This window comes from Musa acuminata, chromosome BXJ2-10, assembly GCF_036884655.1.
Source record: "Musa acuminata AAA Group cultivar baxijiao chromosome BXJ2-10, Cavendish_Baxijiao_AAA, whole genome shotgun sequence".
NCBI lineage: Eukaryota > Viridiplantae > Streptophyta > Magnoliopsida > Zingiberales > Musaceae > Musa > Musa acuminata.
In genome coordinates this window covers 31,862,813-31,880,594 of record NC_088347.1, presented here as the reverse complement: position 1 = coordinate 31,880,594, position 17,782 = coordinate 31,862,813, and the positions used below count along the sequence as shown (strand labels likewise).

The following is a 17,782-nucleotide window of genomic DNA, read 5'->3' as shown; positions in this document are numbered from 1 at the left end:
CCGAGCTTTCCGAGACAAGACGGGGTGTACCGAGAGGTGCCTCGGCATGGCTTCTATCTTGGCACGTGGAAGTCCCCCCTCGTGTTGATGTGGCAGGGCCGCGGGTGATGACGTGGTTGGAATCCAAAATATGCCTTGTCACGTAGATCCCCCAAAACAAGATTAGCCAATTAAGCTACAACATGAATTCTCAATTTCAACATGATTTATGATAGAATAATCCCGTATATGAAGCTTGTCAATTTGTTCACTTCTAGGATGACAAAATCAAAAACTACATCAAACAGCTCCTACTTTTTTGGACTGCTAAAAATTTTTGATCCATAAAGCATTGATGTTCTTATGACTATCTTATAAAATATTCTTATTAAACAAAGTGACACATGAGATGAACAAACAACCATTACGTGCATACAAATTAAAATATGTTTTCACTTAGAATCAAAAGTGATAATATTAGCAACAGTGAAGATGTTAGCCATCAAATACGCTGGATCGGTAAGAGCATAATATCAAGAAGATCAACTAATGCATGATCTTCCTGAATCCCTGCCCATCGATAAGAAGTGTTTCCTTCACAGATAGATGTAATCTTATCATTCTTTTTCAGATGTATACCAGCAAAGACATCATCAATATCTAACTCACTATCCACTCTTTCAGAAGAATTTTCTGAAATAGGTTCTCTTTGAGGACTATCTGATCACTTACGAAACTTTCAACCCCTCACTCTGTGAGACTGATGCCATCAACCTCTTCCCTCCCATTTACTTGATCCTTCATCATCTTCACTGTCTGGATATCCAAGCTTCCCGTATGCTGCTGCCTTGTTTCTCGAAGTCATGCTCGCCACCAAGAGTTGGTGAACTCTCACGACAACCTTCCTTTCACTGCACTACGTGATTCCCTTGAGTTTGGCAATCTGAACATTATCATCATCACCATTCTCATGGTCACTGCCAACTACTCCGCAGACAAGTCGTCGAAATTAAAGAACCCATCCATATGGCTGTTATCATCTTCCTACACCAACTTAGTACTCTTTCCAGCATATGATTCATTCTTGTAATCCAAGCTCCCTCTATTACGTCTTCCTCCTTCACGATGTGATCCTTAGCATTTGATTTGTCCTCACTTCTTCTGATCTCAATGACTCTCCCCCAATATAGAACTTCCCTTGTCCTTTGTAGGTGGATTCCCTGTTACAATGGAAGCAACTTCAACTTGCTGCACAACCCAAGCTTTAACATTTTCCTTCTCTTCCTCCCTCTTCATCTTCCTGGTTCTTATCCTCCAGTAATGAGACCGTGGCCTCCACCACGTTACACTGCCTCCTCCAGCTGCCAACATTACCCTGCTTCCTCTGCAGCTCAAGCAAAGCTGCAACCTTCTATTGAACCCTCTGTTCCCTCTCGTTCGTAGCCTTGCAAGCTTCCTTTAATCGCGATCTCCTCCTCGAGGTCGACGCCTCCTACGCTTCTCGATTTCTTTATCAGCACCAAGCTTTCCACCATCAATATCCCGAATCCTCGCCTCCAAGAAAGAGCGCGTTTCCTCCTCCTCCTCCCCCTCTTCCTCCCTCACTTTCGCCTTTCTCGACTCACTGCTCCACGTCCGTACACCTGCTTCTCGAAATCTCCAAATCCCGCTCGACGCCTCAAGTTCGATCATTTCCGCCGCCTTCACGGTCAACTGCTCCGAGAGACTCCCTCTTGATCCCAACCATCAGCAATGCCTCCCTGAAACGAGGACCGGAGGAACTCTATCAGTCGCGGGACGCTCACGGACTCCCCTCTCCAGCGGATCATCGCCGGAGGAGAAGCCCTCACCCTAGCGAGCACCGGACCATTCAGTGACCGTCGCAGTAGCTACGGGCTGGGTGATGGCGGGCCATTGCTCTGCTTTGCTTCGCTGTGGATTCGGTCGTCGTGGTTCGCACCAGACAGGCAAGAGTAAAGCACAAGCTTGTCCGAGGTCGTGCCGAAGACACCTGCCTTGCCCACTTTGGATTCTTTCTGCCGACGACCACCTCGTGACGCGCGTGACGTACCGCTCACCCTCCGCTTGAATCCCACAAATACCCCTCCCTATTGGATCAGCTCTCCCCTCACGCTATGTCTAATTCCGTCATTTCACGTGCAGTCGTACACGCATACACATCAGGAACTAAGCGGTCATAGAAGTGACACCGCTCGGTCTCGTTTCCCCTCCGCCGTACCTGACACACCTATAGCTGCCCCCTCAGTGGGCCCCTTCCTTTTTCTCTCTCCTGTGGTGGAATAAGAAGCAGAAGCGCGAACGGGTACTCCCGTAAGACAACAGATGCTGAGCTGGTTGCTTGTCGAGCTCTCTCCCTGCCTTCGTCGATCCCTCTCCATGGATCCATTTGGGGAAGGAATCGAATTCAACCTTCAAATTGACCTCGGACGAATAACAGACCTGAAGAATCATTAGATCGAGGGAGACTGACGGCCTCTGTTTTGCATAAAAGAACCATTCTGCAATGCCTCTCTACAAGCAGACAACCATCACAGATCATAAACATGTGTTTACGTCAGAAGTCTGGGATGATAGATAGGTAGATGGATGGATGAATGGAAGATATGTTCGAAGGAAGACCTTTGTTGTCGCCAATTACAGCGTGTCAGACTGTCTTCCTCGTCCCGTTTCGTGCAGGGCCACCAGCTATGGCTGTCTGCTTGTGGAGGCATGCGGACGTAGATGGTAGCAGCAGCGGCACATGGGGGGCCATGTTGAAGCTACGATGGAGGGTGGCGTACGGGGGTTTGGAAGACAGCCTTGAGGAGGAGGCAGAAGGAAACGCCTCCCCACATACAGAGACATGGGTTAGTCATTTCAACCTGTGTCCTCCTCGTCTGGATATGAACTCTTGAGGCGATGGCAGTCATGGCCGCCGGGGGGAAATCAGCGTGGTTTTGCGGCGGCGCAAGAGTCAACGACGGTCGGATCCAACAGTCTCATTACTTCAGGATTCGTGAATCACGAAATAAACGACCAGAATCTCCGTTGCTGTTTCTCTAGATCAGCCAAATTGATTCATGGATTCCATTGACTCGGAGAACGAGACTAATTCGTGGCGAAGACAAGAATTTGACACGGGACTCGGGAGACCGTATCAAACTTGAGCTCGATAAATCGCGAGTCCAGCAGCTGTAGCGGATTAAATAAAGAGGCCAATTGCCCTTCGTTCCTCCTCTCTCTGTCGCTCATGATTACTCCTGCCAAAACCCCGCCTTTCGCCTGTTCTTCTTTTGCTTTTGAATCCCTCTTTTTCTCTCACTCACATGGCGGAGGCGCGATGGGTTAAAGTGGGGAGGAAGAAGTGCCGGAATGCTTTCCCAGTTCCCGAGAAAGGAGCGATTTTGATCTCGGCCCGGTGGAGAAGTTCGCGGAAATGACGTCCAACTCCTTTTTCTGAGCTGCAATTTTTCTGGAAGCCGCCAGGGCGACGCCCTTTTTGGTCCATCGTCTTGCTTGGTGGTATAAAGGAGTGATCTTGCTCGAATATTTAAGGTGGTGGAAATAGGTCGGAGGTTGATAGGGTTTTGAAGGGTTTAAGGCGTTTCGTACCGTGTGTCTCGTGACAACGATGGCAGAAGAGGGATTTGGAGCGAAGGTTCGTGTGGTGCGGTGCCCCAAATGCGAGAAACTTCTCCCAGAGCTCGCCGACTTCTTGGTGTACCGTTGCGGTGGATGCGGCACTACCCTGCAAGGTGAGCCTCCAAGCTCCGCTTATGTCTGCTCCTCGAGTTCTTCCCTCGGTGATTAATATCGATGGTTATAGATTTTCGCAAGAAAAGAAATTGTTTCTTAGTTGACAAATCTTCTATTTTTGTCTGGTTTGTTCTTGCTAAACATTAGGATAGTCATTTACATAGGATTACAAGCCCTTTTGTCTTTGGAAATCATGCAGCCAAGAAAGCTGTTCCAGGCATGGGGATTTCGCCCGAGAAATCTGATGGGGAAAACATCAAATACCTTGAGGTGTTGGAGCATAATACAGAGAAGAAGGGGATCGCTTCAAACGCAAGCACTGAGACCGATCACGAGGTCGGTAGAGCTGAGAGCAGGATAAGGGAGTCACTACCGCATGGTAAATCCATGACTGAAGGTGAAGATAGTGGTCTGATGAATAAACTCATCACCTCAAAGTTGGACAGTATTCCCATGGAAAATGGAACCGACACCCGAAATGTGACTGCATTTGGTAAACCAGAGATAGAGAGTGGAAGAGACACCAAACTACATGTAGACGAACCTCGTTTACCTCAGCCAACACTAGCCCGGAGAGCCGAAGAGAGGGATCAAGCACCGAGAGATACCACGGTAGATGTTCAGCCTGTTCCTCTTCTTGATGAAGGCCCAACTGATCGTCATCGGAATCCAAGCCATGTTTACTGCAATGGTGAGGGTCGAAGTAGGCAGACCATGGATGATGCTAGCAAAGTAGGCTACCTTGAACAAGACAGAGCAAAGCTTCTGAGAATGCTTGATGAGCTGAGAGATCAAGTACAGCAAACTTGTGAGGCCTCAGACAAGAAGAAGGCAAGTGCTCCTGTGGATAGGATGGCAGGTTCGTCGAGTTGCTATGGCCAACATGACCATGCTACATGGTTTCCTGAGAGCTCATCATCATCATACCTGAATCAATCTCGTTGTTTCCCAATACCGCATGATCATAATACAGCCATGCTAAATTTTTATTCTAATGTGCCAATTCAGAGTGACATAGCTGGTTATGGGGATCCATTTGTTCATAAGAGAGTTCCCTTCCACCTATCCAGTGAGTATCCACAGAGACAAGTGGACAGTTTCCTTTATGGACAGTTTGAACCTGATCCTGTTATGCCTTACTATCATGATGGTTTCTGTCATCAGCCCGCGTGCTCATGTTTGCATTGCTACCAGAGACCATTTTCGCTTCCTGCAAGAGCCCCACCGACAGTCTTGGGTCATCAGAGGACTCCATATCCTGTCAATAATCATGAGTTCTATGCAGTTGATGGTCCCTCAATTTTTGGTACCAGAAGCTCTAATTTAAGGGTCGGTAATGCCCCCTTGCATAGACTAGAGCCAAGATCACACTGTAGAATCAAGTTCAGCAAGAATAATGCACGATCCTGTCGACCCATTGATGGTGCTGCCCCATTTACTATTTGTTCTAGTTGTTTTGAACTGCTGCAACTACCTGAAAAATCCTTGCCGCTGAAAAAGAATAAGTTTAAGCTGCGTTGTGGATCTTGCTTTAAGTTAATGACAATCCAGTATGATGGAAGCAGGATCGTTATATCTGCCCCCACTCCAGACTCGCATATGTCTTCTGTGAATAATAACTCCTCCCTTAATAGCCCAGTCAATGGTGCCCTGTCGACTGATGAAAAACTAGTTCTGCCTTACATTTTCACAATTAATGATCATGAGATGATTGAAAAGGGACACGGTCAACACTTGAGTGAATCAGAAAAAATGCATGGTTTCTCCTTGTCATCTAGTACATCTGGACATGCTGACAGCCCAGAAAGTGTGATTTCGCAGAAGGATGTTCCTACCTCACCTGGGGTCCCTTTAGAAGCTCAGGTGATTTCTCGAGTTTCAAGTTTGCCACTTCGTGAACATTTTGGCTACTCACTGTCTGATGAAGCAGCTGATGGATCTGGAAATGGAAGCGGGAGTAAACGTTCTGATCATGTGAGAAATCTATCATTAAGTGGAAACTTCAGGCAAAATTCAACAAAAGATGTACTAGTGGCTACTGAGAGGGGCTTGTCAGAGGATGAGGATTTACCTGCTGGTTTGTCTCAAGATTCATGGGATATGGCAAGTAAAGATGAAACTCAACCTAGGATCATCAAGGCTGGTGATTCATTCTTTGCTGGCCTTATAAAGAAGAGCTTTCGGCCTTTTAACCAATCAGTAGGTCATGGTAGATTTAAAGTTTCAATTAACAATCACCAAATCCCTGATCGTCTAGTTAAAAAGGCTGAAAAGCAAGCCGGTCCAATCTATCATGGTGATTATTGGTAAGGTTCTTCATAAATGAATTATATTTTGTAAAGTTCATTTACATGCATGTTTTAGACACAACAACAGAACAAAGTTTTCATGTTAGTGGTTGGTAAAGTGTAGGTTAATAGCCAACAACTTGGTGAGTATTTCCCAGGAAAATGCACCTCGTTAGTTTCATGTTATTCAGGAACTCCTTTCCCTGCATTGAGCTAGTAGTTCCAATATTTGGGCAATTTTTTTGTACCTAAAAGGAATTGTTTAAGTTTTCTTGACACATTTATGCTCTTTGCACGTTAAGTGATGCCTGCCCTCACACATGCACTGGTAGTGGCTGGCATGCTATAGTTATGTTGCTAGATTGCACTGCAATGATGATATTTTAAGAGTATGTATTCACTCTACTGTGTTCCAGTTGTCTAAATCCAGTTTGATGACTCTTTGTGTTGTAGATCCTAGTGTTGTACAGATTGCTAGATTGCTTGGCAAGCTGTGATTATGCCACAAGCACCCGATCACCATGTCTTCTGCCATCACAAGGCCCAGACATGCTGAGGCCTTAGTGCACAGACATTAGCTCTTGGCAATGGGAAAATACCCTACCTAGTAGTGTACAGTGATTTAACAGCCGTTCAGTTGTGCAGCTTCAGTTTGATGTACTATTTGTCTGTGCATGTTATAAATCCTGTGTACTGGGTTCTAAAATCTAGATCTTGTTCCTTGATGTTGGCTTTTGCTCACATTGGATTATATATTGTCATCAATGGATGTCATTACTAACGATTTGCTTGTTCATTCAGGTATGACTACCGTGCTGGATTTTGGGGTGTGATGGGGCATCCATGTCTTGGGATAATTCCTGTAAGTGCAAACTTGTTATACATAAATCTATAAGCAATATAATTTAGTAGTAAATCTTGTGATACAGGTCAAGAAAATGTACTAATATTTCCTTTTGCAGCCATTTATTGAAGAATTCAATTATCCTATGCCCAAGAACTGTGCCGGGGGAAATACTGGTGTTCTTGTGAATGGGAGAGAACTTCATCAGAAGGATTTGGATTTGCTCATTGGTCGAGGATTGCCAGTGACCAGAGATTGTTCCTATATAATTGAGATTTCTGGTAAAGTCTGGGATGAGTCATCTGGTGAAGAGATAGATAGTCTTGGCAAACTTGCTCCAACGTGAGCTCCTGCAAACTTCTCTTGATTCTATGAAGTTACATCTTCTGTAAAATTATTGCATAATAGGTTCACTGAAGCACGGGGATGTAGGTTTGTGTGTTTTCATGTGATGATTTGTTCATTTGAAGGTCCTTTCGTGCTCGAACTTATTTCATGATTGTCCAGCAATTTGTTCAGTTTCTCGAAGCATTCTTAGATGGCAGATGCTTTAAGTAAATTAGGATGACTTTGACAAACATTTTTTTGTTTCCTGTTAACTAAAGTATACACTCATTTGCTGTTAGAAATGCAGAATGATGACAAGCTTTCAATTTATTGTATGCAATGTTATTATATTTCTAAGATACCTAAATGGCCTATCTCGGTGCTTAATCAAGGCTTAAAAACTTGGCAATGATCACCTATCTATTAGGAAAGCCAATAGCAGCTTCCAAATTTTTAAGATGGTGGCTAGGAGGTTAGCTTACCACTTAAACACTATAGAATTATAAGTGGCTCAGAAAAGTATGAGAATGGCCATGGTAGTTACTTTAGCTATCCTTAGATTTTAGCAAACTTATCTGATAGCAGCTTCCAAATTTGTTTGTTACCGAGGCATTTCACTATGTGTTTTATATGTTATTCCTTCCCTGTGCGTATGTACTTGACATTGGCTGTGCTTGCTGCCTGTATTCATAGGGTGGGCCAGTAAAACTAATTCAAGTATCCTCCAGAGGCCCTGTTTAAGCTTGTTATTGATAATGCATACTTTCTGGTAAAATCCTGTGCGGGCAACTTTTGTAGATGAATAAATGAACATATGAACCTTGATAGATATAACTTATATTTGGGTTTCTTGGAATCTTCCAATGGTTTAATTCATTACCTGGCATACTCCAACTGTTTCTTAGTAGCTTTTCTTAAATGTATATGATGTCTCCTGGCTATCATTAATACTCTAACAGTAGGCCTATCTGCTTTGAAATTCCATGAAAGTCTTGCTGCTCCATCTTGCATCAGATTGTGTGTAACTTTTTGCTAATTTCTGATGATTTCAACAGAATTGAGAAGGTGAAGCATGGTTTTGGCATGCGTGTCCCCAAAGTGTTTGCTTAAGTGATGAGCTTAATGGTTGATGTTGATGGCACCAAAGTATCTGAAGGAGATTTCAATTCCATGGATGCAAAGGACATCATGTTTGAGAGGAACGCATATAGCTGGTGTGCTTCAGTTGTCGCCTGCACTCTCTTGTATCTTTAAAGGTTCTTTTTTACCCCTTTTTGTCATTTTTTTATTTTTTCTGTCTTAGAAGGCTTCAGCTGTGATACATTGAGATCAAAGTAGTTTGCTTGTAGAAGTATCATCTTACAAATATACTGTTGATCATTTCTATTGCCTGTTTTCAATTTGTCGAGTCGCACCCAGGTTACGCCTAATGAGATCGAAGCTATCTAATTCAGAACAAATCTTTTTTACAAGTGATGCCATTTGAGCTGTGCAATTATGCAGGATGCAACTTGATCTGTTGTTTTTAGAAGTCTTTTTTCTGACTACTTTAGAATCCTACAATGCCTCTCGGATGTGACTTGTTGGGTCCTTTCTTAGGAATACACGTAGGATCTGATATGCAGCCCAAGGCCAATGCTTACTGGTTGTAATATTGAATCAGCTCATGGATGTAAGAGCAACCTGATGATCTGGGTGGAATATTGTCCCTGTAAAATAGATTCATCGGCTATCGAGTTGGCTGCACTGAGGGATCTAAATTATCTCACTCATGTTGGTGCTATCAATGTAAGATTGTAACTCTCCTTAGATCTTGTGTGGGAATTTGAGTTTGACTAAGTCTCTAATAACATACAAGAAGTCTGTATGAGATCTGCATGCCAAATGGAACCTGAAAGATTTGATCTAGTTTAGTCAAAATGCTAATCTAATCATGAAGCACAAATAAACCATATTGAAAAATACAGAACTCTGTTTTTTAGATAATTTTACATGAAAGTTGCTTACATTTTCACAATTTCGTAGTGCAGTCACTCTCAGTTTGAAGTTTTAATTTCAATACTGGAAATGCAAAGTTCTTCCTGAGGTTGACAAGCACCTCACAAGGAAGTGTCTTGTTTTTTTGGCATCTTGAACTTTCAAATCGGTACTTGATCGATCTTTTTGGCGTTCAGTATGGCTGAAGGATAGGTCCAAGAGACCACTACTCCTTTAGACTAAGCATTAGATGTTCCCTTTCAACTGGTATGCACTGCTGTGGCACTTGGGTTTTAACTTCGTGTGGCATTACAATCAAGAAAACACTCTTGCATCATTGTTTCAGAACTGTGTCTTCTTTCTCAGCTGCTTTAGTTCCATTTGATTTATGCTGTCAGCTAGCAGGCCTCTGTTTCTGATTCAGATATGGAGTCTTGTGTATATGTTTTCATGCTCAGTAGGATGTAGCTTGATGCATTAATTTTAGCTAATTTTTCATGTTGGATCATAAACTCATGCTTATATAGGGGCTGTGTAGTGATTAAATCTGCTGCATCTGCTGTAATTTTGTGCCTTGGATACTAATTCTGATGCCAAGTTGGTGATTAGTTCTTGCTCTTGTGAAGGACTGAAGTGTTCATTGGTTTCAGCATTCAGACATTTCCTTCAGTAGAATATATGAAAACCATGTGCCACATGACTCCACCTATCTTTGCCTGTTGCAGTTTGATAGATGCCACACTGGAAAATTGTTGATGTTGACACACAACTGTTGTGTATAAAGCATCACCATCACCATCACCATGAATAGATTAGTGTCCCATCTTTTCTTAGTGACATTTCTTGGAGCAGTTCATACACAGTATCATTTCTGGATCTGCTAATATGAGGTGAAACTTTTGCCAGCCAAGTCGTGCCACAGAGATTAGATGCTGGTCACCATTTCATCAAGGAAATCGGTACGAGTATACAGTTCCCCTCAGTGATTTGATGAATGAATAGGATCGACACACTCGTTGATGTTATGAGATTTTACTTGGTGCAAGTTTTACCAACGATTATCCTGGTTCTTGTCGGGCCATTTTTTCTGTCACTGTGACACTGCCACAAGAAATACACATTCTTCTTGTTGAGTGTCACAGATCGGTGATGTGAGGCAGCTCACTGTCTGTCGCTTGTGGAAGAGGAGGATTTCTCGTCCGAGTTCTTCCCTGCTTTGTGTTCCTGAGCTTCTGTTCCTTTGGAGAAAGAGAAAAGAAGGCCATTTTGATCAACGGTGGCCAATCGAGTCAAGCTTTTTCCTGTCGGCGTGAGAGCAAATTAAGGCGCTAATCCGGTGGAGTTGCTAATTATATATATATAATAGTTTATTGGATATTTTTCTTGGCACAACATTGGGTGATCGTGATGTCAATTACAATCACGTGGATCGTCGTCTTCCCCACAGAATACGGCATGCAGCGTTGCATCCACATGACTTGCCGCTGAATCCCTCGACATTCCCTGACCTACTTAATTCAATAATTATACATTTTTGTTCGGAAATAATTCGATAATTACAAATTACCAGTCTCTGGTGAAGAAGAACATGAATCTCCAGATCAACAGACATTGGTTGGTAATCGGAAAGGTGTGTGGTTTAGTCATTGATTAGGCGCTGTAAGCAACGACGGTGGCGTCCAAGTCTTGTGTTCCGCCACGATGACGACTCCTCAAGAAGAAACCTTTTTCCTCGTCTCTCTTTGCCAAAAGCAGACAGCAGAGGAACAGGAACAACATGGAGTGACCAAGCTTCCTTCTTTGGGATCCTATACGTGATCATTGGCAGCAAAATAACAGCGGTGACAATCGTCGGTGTTCTATGAACTGCAATGCGCCGCCTCAAGAACGCTTGTCACTCGTCGGTCTTGCATGAAAGCAGAGAAGCATACTTCCAAGGAAGTCGTGTTCTTCTAATCTACTCGGTATTGTCGCAAAAGTTGTCCTTTTACTCTGTTCCTGGTAAAAAAGTCGTTCGTTTCACCAGTTGCGAAATCATTCCTACCAGCAGTAACAAGACAAAACAGGGATATGCTTTACCTTGCCCTAGCTGCTTTCCATTCTTCTTCCTTTTCTTCTTCCCCTCTTCTTTACTCTGACCTGTGGGTTGCGTTTTACCTGTGGTTCACACCGCCACCTCCCGCCCTCTTCTTTGTCTCATTACGTCCGCTGCGTCGGTTCCTTTCTCTTTATCTGTCTCTCTTGTCGTTTCTCTGCTCTTCTTTGGTTGCCGGAAGAGGTAGATGTTGTAAGGGGAATGGGGATGGATTGGGAACCGTGGCCGCCGTTGCAGCGCAAGAGCAACCACGTTTTCGTCAAGCTTCTCGTCCTCGTGCTTCTCCTCGGCCTCTCCTTCCGCCTCCTCTTCTCCCGCTCCGCCGTGTTCCTCCCCGTGTCGGAGTCACCCGCCGCCGTGGCCGAGACAGCATCCTCCACGGCGGTGGTTGTCGGCGTCGTCGGGGATGCAGAGCCGCGCGAAGGTGCGGGGTCTTTTGCTCGAAAGATTTAGTCTTTGGGGGTTGGGGTTGGACGAATTGCTTGATCCGCGGCTACGGAATTGAACAAGGAACCTAAAGAAGAGGTTTCTTTTTGGTGTCATCTATCGTGTTTTCTCTTGATAGAACGGCCAAAGAATCGATCGTGGAGGCTTTCGATGTTGGATATCTTGAAAGAAAACAAATCTGCATTTTTTGCAGTGGAAAGATCTGATCTTTAGAAAACAAGAAGCCGTGTTTTCTTCTAAATTTTGTCGCGGAGAAAACGATTTTCCAATTGTTGTGATTTAGCTTATAGAACCAAGATTTAGATCGGTTTTATTGATAAAGACATGTCTTTTCTTTTCTTTTTCATAAGCCAAGATTTAGAGTGTTTGGTTTTCTTGAGAAAGACTTGAGTTTTGTTGGTGGGGTTGAGATCTCGAGAATTAGGTTAATCGCTTGCAACTTGTCAATTAGTTTAGGAGAATCAAGGAAAGAGATCTTTGAGAAATCACTGTTGTCAAGGCCATATATTTGTTAGCCATAGGATCTTCATCTTATGAAATAGAGGTTAATTTATGTGATGATGTTTGACAGATATCGTTGTTTAGGGCTTCTGGTATAGTTCTTGTGGTTTATCTCTTGGTGGTTAGATCTGGGGATCCCATCAGGATGAGCTGCGATATCATCATCATATATCAGTGAAGTGCATACAAAAAAAGTCAAATATGTAAAATACTGAATCAAATTAAGAAAGGTCTATATCAGAAACCTTATTCTCTGTCCTGGAGAAACCAATTGTTGATTGGTTGATAAGAGAGTCATGCTTTGAATTTTTTGGAGTGGTAAAATTTAGAAAAAAATGCTTGCCATTTATTTATGAATCTTAGATTTCATGTCACTGATATTATCTATCTCATCTTGTTCCATATATTTTCCTGTTACAGGCTCACCATTAACAGACTCAGCTGCTCCAGTTACAGAAGAGGTCTTCGATGATGGAAAGGCTTCTCAACAAGGTAGTGAGACTTGGAGATTTTAACTTTAGATTCTAAGGAAATTAAAGGAATAAGAGAAATAATCGTTATTTTGGTAAGTTTAGACAACTTATTGCTGTGCCATATCAAGCAGCTGAGCTTGGTCTTCTACTTCATAGTTCATAGTTCATAGTATTCGTGCTTGTTGGATTTCAGATAAGAAATTATAATTTTTTGGTTTCGAGCCTTTGTGGTTAAATGAGTTTTTATGTGATATACATATAAAATATTATAAAATTATGGAGGCATATGAATTTGGAAGCACTAGAAATTAATTGGAGCTGAAGTAAAATTAGATATCATTCTCAATGTGATTTGCCAAAGGACAGAATGAGGCAAAACGGGAAGATTGATGTTTCTAAAGACAGTCGGTGTTGTCTGCTTCTTTTTAAACTCTCTATTTGCGATGCAGTAGATGGTCTTTGCTAGTAATGACATATTTACTGGTTTCAAGGGTTCGGGATTTTGAAATACTTGTCTACTTTCCACAGTATCCTGATTTTTAATGTAATGTGGTTCAAGTATTTTTCATGCTGACTCTCATAGAGTTCCTTCTTTTTTTTTTCCCCTTGCCATTTTCTTTGTTATATAAATTTACTATGCTATCATTTGACTGGGACAGGCACCATAAGCAATGCAGATAAATGTGATCTTTTTACTGGGGAATGGATCCCGAATCCTTCGGGACCGGCATACACCAATGCAAGCTGCAGATTTATAGAATATCCTCAGAACTGTTTGAAGAATGGGCGTCCTGATACAGGATACCTCTTCTGGAGATGGAAACCACATGGTTGTGATGTTCCTCCATTCAATGCCGAGAAATTTCTGAATGCTATGCGGAACAAGAGTTGGGGACTGATTGGTGATTCAATTCTTCGCAACCATGCACAGTCATTGATCTGTCTTCTTTCTAAGGTGAATTTTAATTATGCTATCTAGTCTAACATGTACGATCTCTCAAGCCGATAACTGATCAGACTAATTCATACCAGGCTGAAGAAGCTGTCGAGGTCTACCATGCTGATCAATACAAATCAAGAAGATGGCTCTTCCCCTCTCACAACTTCACTCTCTCACTTATCTGGACCCCTTTCCTGATTAAAGCAGAGATCTTTGAAAATGATGATGGTGAGTCAAAATCTGAAAATAGGCTCCACATCGACACCCTCGATAAAAAGTGGACAAGTCAGTATAACAACTTCGACTATGTGGTAATATCTGGTGGTCAGTGGTTTTTGAAAACCGCAATCTACATGGAGAATAACAAAGTCATCGGCTGCCACTATTGCCCTAAGCTGAACATGTCAGAAGTCAGTTTGGAGTATGCGTATAGTAAAATCCTTAATTCTGTATATAATTTCGTCACTACTTCTGGGCACAAACCCGTTGTCATTTATAGGACATGGACACCAGACCACTTTGAATATGGGGAGTGGTTTAGCGGCGGGGTCTGTAACAGGACCGTGCCATATAAGATAGGGGAGTTCAACGGCAGTAATGTCGACCATGTGATGAGAAAAATCGAGGTGGAGGAGTTCAGAAGGGCGGTGGTGGTCGAAGGTTCAGAGACGGGGGTGCGCCTGAAACTCCTGGACACTTACGAACTCTCCTGGCTACGGCCTGATGCTCATTCGGGTCCCTACAGGAAATTCCATCCATTCGACAAGGATAAGAACGCGAAGGTTCAGAATGACTGCCTGCACTGGTGCTTGCCTGGCGCAATCGATACTTGGAATGATCTAATTATGGAGCTCATACTGGGTGAGTGAAGCTTTGTTTCTTTGCATCCTCCATACGTGTCGAGATAGAATCATTCGAAAACCAACACCAGGATTCTAAGATCGAGTTCTGCAGCAGATGATTGGTATGTAGTTCTCGTCCGTACGAGTGCAATTGGATTTAGCTTGTAAATTTTGGGACTTGAGAATCCTCAGTTGGGTTGCTACAGATGTCTGGCATTCTTTTGATGGTGGAAGAGACGCTTATTCTTGTACTATGGAATGTGGCATTGTAGTCCAAAGTTTCTTTGCTGTGCAATCTCTCAGTATTCTCTCGTCTTTTGCATTCAAATGATCACAGCAAGTTTACGAGACGGTTTTATATTTCTATGGATGGACAAGTCGATCTGACTGCCACAAAATCATCTTAAGTTAGCTACCTAATTATATAGAGAATGTAGAATTGAATTAATGATTCTGATTCAATAAAATTGTTTAAATATGTTAATTACATCATTCGATCATGATAAATGATTTCATGATTTAGTAATATATATTATCCGAAAAGGACTCCAGTAGGAAATAACTTATGCGTGAATGACATATATTCATAGAACCATCATATTGCAAACCCTAAAATCTGATTGAGAGTTGTTCCACCAACAAGAAAAGATGCACCTCGAAGCTTGTCATCACAGAGCTGTCCATAATCCTACCATTCTTCTGCAGCCCCGTTGACTGCAAATTCTTGCACATCGACGAGTCTCTCTTTTTTATCAGCAAGCAGCAATAGATTAAACGGGAACCCTTTGCTGTTCTAGTCAGTAAGTGAAGATTTATGCGACAAATTCTCATGGAAATATTTCTCTCTTATTCAGAATCAGTGAAAAGGGTACAAGAAGGCAGATGACATTTCTCTCTTATTCATAATCGGCGCAAAAGGTACAAGAAGGCAGATGACGGACCATCATCCACAGACTGGAGAACTCGTAAACAAAAAACACCATAGAAACCAAACTGGAAACAGACTTGTGAGTCCAAGCAATCCTCTCAGATTGCAGCATGCGCAACTATATTACAGCATATGGCACAGTCCTATTTCTTGGACCTCCTCTGGCTCCATGTTTTCCGAGTTGCTTCACCTGCAGCTTGTGATTCTTATAGCAAAAGTCACCTGATAGAAAGAAGTGCAGATGATAAGAAACAAATATGGTTATCCATAACCAACTGCAAGAATAGCAAACAGGAAGTATTTTTCCTCGCTCTAAGATCATATATCGCTTGTGGTCAGATTTGGTATATGCAACACAAGATTGGCCTCTGGTACTTACAGATTGAATCTACACTCGAACAGCATATGTTTTACCCATCCATAAAAAGATGCTGAATATATACATGCCTGCACATGAGTGCAAGGAACCAAGACTGGTACCCTGAATAATGTACCCAAATGATGGCAGATGCCAATCATGTCAAATCTATACAAGATAAATTGGACAGATTGTATAAACAATGGATTTATTAAAATTCCATATATTTTCTCCCTAAGAAGTAGCATATATTTGTTAAAACACTGTCATTTACAACTATCATAGGCACAGAGGAACTGATTTGGGTTCAAAAGTAAATGTGTTCTAAAATTTGAGCTCAGGAGACTGAATTGATGTAATGGTTTTAATGGTCTTTTCATATACTCCTTGTTTCTTGATTGTAACATTGCTTCAGTGCACCTCATAAAAAGGCCTTTCTTATGAATCTTCTCACATGCAAAAATTGGAAAATAAAGATAGCAATCATCAAAGAAAAGCCTTTAGCTTATGTTTTCCTGTTTCTTGATCATGAGGTGCTTATGTGTGAGTGGATTATATAAGAATTTCCTCATTTATATACATGGGAGCATGGGATATGTGTGAGTGCTTATCGATGGTCTATGTATGATTCTAAGCTTGTGTCTGGAAGCAAGAGGATTCTACATAAAATGCTCAAAGAGACAGCAGAGTGGAGATTGATCAAATACTAGGAATAATTGTATTTGAATTCTATCTTTCCTTACTCTCTGATTTACTTGTATGTTAGCTCTATTATTATAAATTGGTTGTAAGCTTGTAGGTGTTTGTGCCTGTGCTTAATCAACAATGCAAACACTATTCTGACCATACTAATATATACTTTATTTGATTGTTTTTCAAGACTGAGACATCATGAATATTAGATTGAAGTGCTCTGAGAATTTAAGCTTTATTTGATTAATTCAACTTTAAATGTAGCCTATTGTGAATGATATTTTGGTTCTTATGTACTTAATGCAACAGCATACTCTTGCAGAGCACAACAAAAAAGAAAAGAAAAAAAAAAAAACGATGCCATCCTCCTCTGATCACATAATGAGGAGGACATATCATTCACTACACATTTTCCTCCTCAATGTCAACCTCCTACTGTTCTTTCTCTGGTAAAGAATCTCTTGCATCCAACCCAAGAAAAAAGATTGGCAACCATGTGAACAGCCATCTTATAGACAAGAACATTAACATTCATCATCAATTGAACCAAAACGACCAGCTAGATCAGTTTGATGATTTCATTTACCATGTTCTTTATCGACGAATGATGCTTCCTGAAGCAAAATACTCGTGAATGGTTACCCTAGTCTCATTCATTTCTAGCTATGAAGAAGTTACGTGCAAATGATACGAATCAAGAAACAAATATCGATGCTCAACCCAAAGGAAGGGAAAAAGAAAAGAAGCTTCATTTGGTCCATCCATTCAAGATCGCATCTTTCTTGGATCCAGCCCTAAATCCTTTTCCATCTTTAATTTGTCTCTAACATTTTCTTTCCTCTAATTCACCCAAGAACACATCTTTTTCGTGTAGAAGTCATTTAATTCCAAAAACACCAGCAACAACAACAATAGAAACCCTAGGAAAACAAGAAGACTCACCTCTCGGTGCTGGTCGCCTCTCGCGACGGCCGGTCGTCAGCGTGTTCGGGCGCCCGCGAAGGGAGAGGGTTGGAGCCCTTGATCAGCCACCCGATGGCGAAGAAGGAGACGCCGGCGAGGATGGCGGTGCCCCAGGCGTGGGAGTACCACCGACTGTACTGCCGGATGGCGAAGCGCCACTGGTCCCTCAGCGTCGCGACGTCGGGGTTCACTGGGTCCGGCGGGTTCGGGTAGCGCGCCCCCTTCCACCCCGCAGCCTCCTCGCCGCCGCGAACCGGCACAGACGGGGGCGAAGGCTCCACCACCGACTTGGGCTTGGGCAGCTCCACCATCGCTCACACTTGCCCTTCGTGGCCGTTCTTAGAACGCTGCCCGATTAAGAGGGTGGTAAG

The 17,782-nt window shown here is 42.5% G+C and overlaps 3 protein-coding genes across 4 annotated transcripts; 2 read left to right on the top strand and 1 right to left on the bottom strand.

The window, feature by feature from the left end:
- The first annotated feature begins 2,281 nt into the window (after nucleotides 1–2,281).
- Nucleotides 2,282–9,088, top strand: LOC135625200 (uncharacterized). 2 transcript variants are annotated; one of them, XR_010491931.1, is made up of 6 exons: nucleotides 2,282–3,734; nucleotides 3,935–6,041; nucleotides 6,825–6,885; nucleotides 6,986–7,209; nucleotides 8,250–8,450; nucleotides 8,794–9,088. XR_010491931.1 is itself a non-coding variant. In XM_065129631.1 (5 exons), the coding sequence occupies exons 1-5, from the start codon at nucleotides 3,611–3,613 to the stop codon at nucleotides 8,302–8,304; spliced, it is 2,571 nt and encodes an 856-aa protein (XP_064985703.1). In that variant the 5' UTR covers nucleotides 2,282–3,610; the 3' UTR covers nucleotides 8,305–8,594. The 2 variants fall into 2 exon arrangements, 1 of the variants encoding a protein (XP_064985703.1); XM_065129631.1 differs by lacking the exon at nucleotides 8,794–9,088 and having other exon boundaries at nucleotides 8,250–8,594.
- A 2,191-nt stretch (nucleotides 9,089–11,279) lies between these two features.
- On the top strand, nucleotides 11,280–14,764 carry LOC135625199 (protein trichome birefringence-like 25). Its single transcript, XM_065129629.1, has 4 exons — nucleotides 11,280–11,690; nucleotides 12,635–12,706; nucleotides 13,347–13,642; nucleotides 13,720–14,764. Exons 1-4 carry the CDS (start codon nucleotides 11,468–11,470, stop codon nucleotides 14,494–14,496), a joined length of 1,368 nt encoding a protein of 455 aa, XP_064985701.1. The 5' UTR covers nucleotides 11,280–11,467; the 3' UTR covers nucleotides 14,497–14,764.
- Nucleotides 14,765–15,293: 529 nt separating this feature from the next.
- LOC135584740 (uncharacterized) lies at nucleotides 15,294–17,770 on the bottom strand. Its single transcript, XM_065129630.1, has 2 exons — nucleotides 17,391–17,770; nucleotides 15,294–15,619 (listed from the first exon to the last, which is right to left on the bottom strand). The coding sequence occupies exons 1-2, from the start codon at nucleotides 17,720–17,722 to the stop codon at nucleotides 15,616–15,618; spliced, it is 336 nt and encodes a 111-aa protein (XP_064985702.1). The 5' UTR covers nucleotides 17,723–17,770; the 3' UTR covers nucleotides 15,294–15,615.
- Nucleotides 17,771–17,782: the final 12 nt, after the last annotated feature.

Coding starts and splice junctions, on each gene's coding strand:
- LOC135625200 (XM_065129631.1), top strand. CDS start 3,611: ATGGCAGAAGAGGGATTTGGAGCGAAGGTTCGTGTGGTGCGGTGCCCC. Junction 6,886..6,985: donor CATGTCTTGGGATAATTCCT/GTAAGTGCAAAC, acceptor TTCCTTTTGCAG/CCATTTATTGAAGAATTCAA. Junction 7,210..8,249: donor CTTGGCAAACTTGCTCCAAC/GTGAGCTCCTGC, acceptor TGATTTCAACAG/AATTGAGAAGGTGAAGCATG.
- LOC135584740 (XM_065129630.1), bottom strand. CDS start 17,722: ATGGTGGAGCTGCCCAAGCCCAAGTCGGTGGTGGAGCCTTCGCCCCCG.
- LOC135625199 (XM_065129629.1), top strand. CDS start 11,468: ATGGGGATGGATTGGGAACCGTGGCCGCCGTTGCAGCGCAAGAGCAAC. Junction 11,691..12,634: donor GGATGCAGAGCCGCGCGAAG/GTGCGGGGTCTT, acceptor TTCCTGTTACAG/GCTCACCATTAACAGACTCA. Junction 13,643..13,719: donor TGATCTGTCTTCTTTCTAAG/GTGAATTTTAAT, acceptor AATTCATACCAG/GCTGAAGAAGCTGTCGAGGT.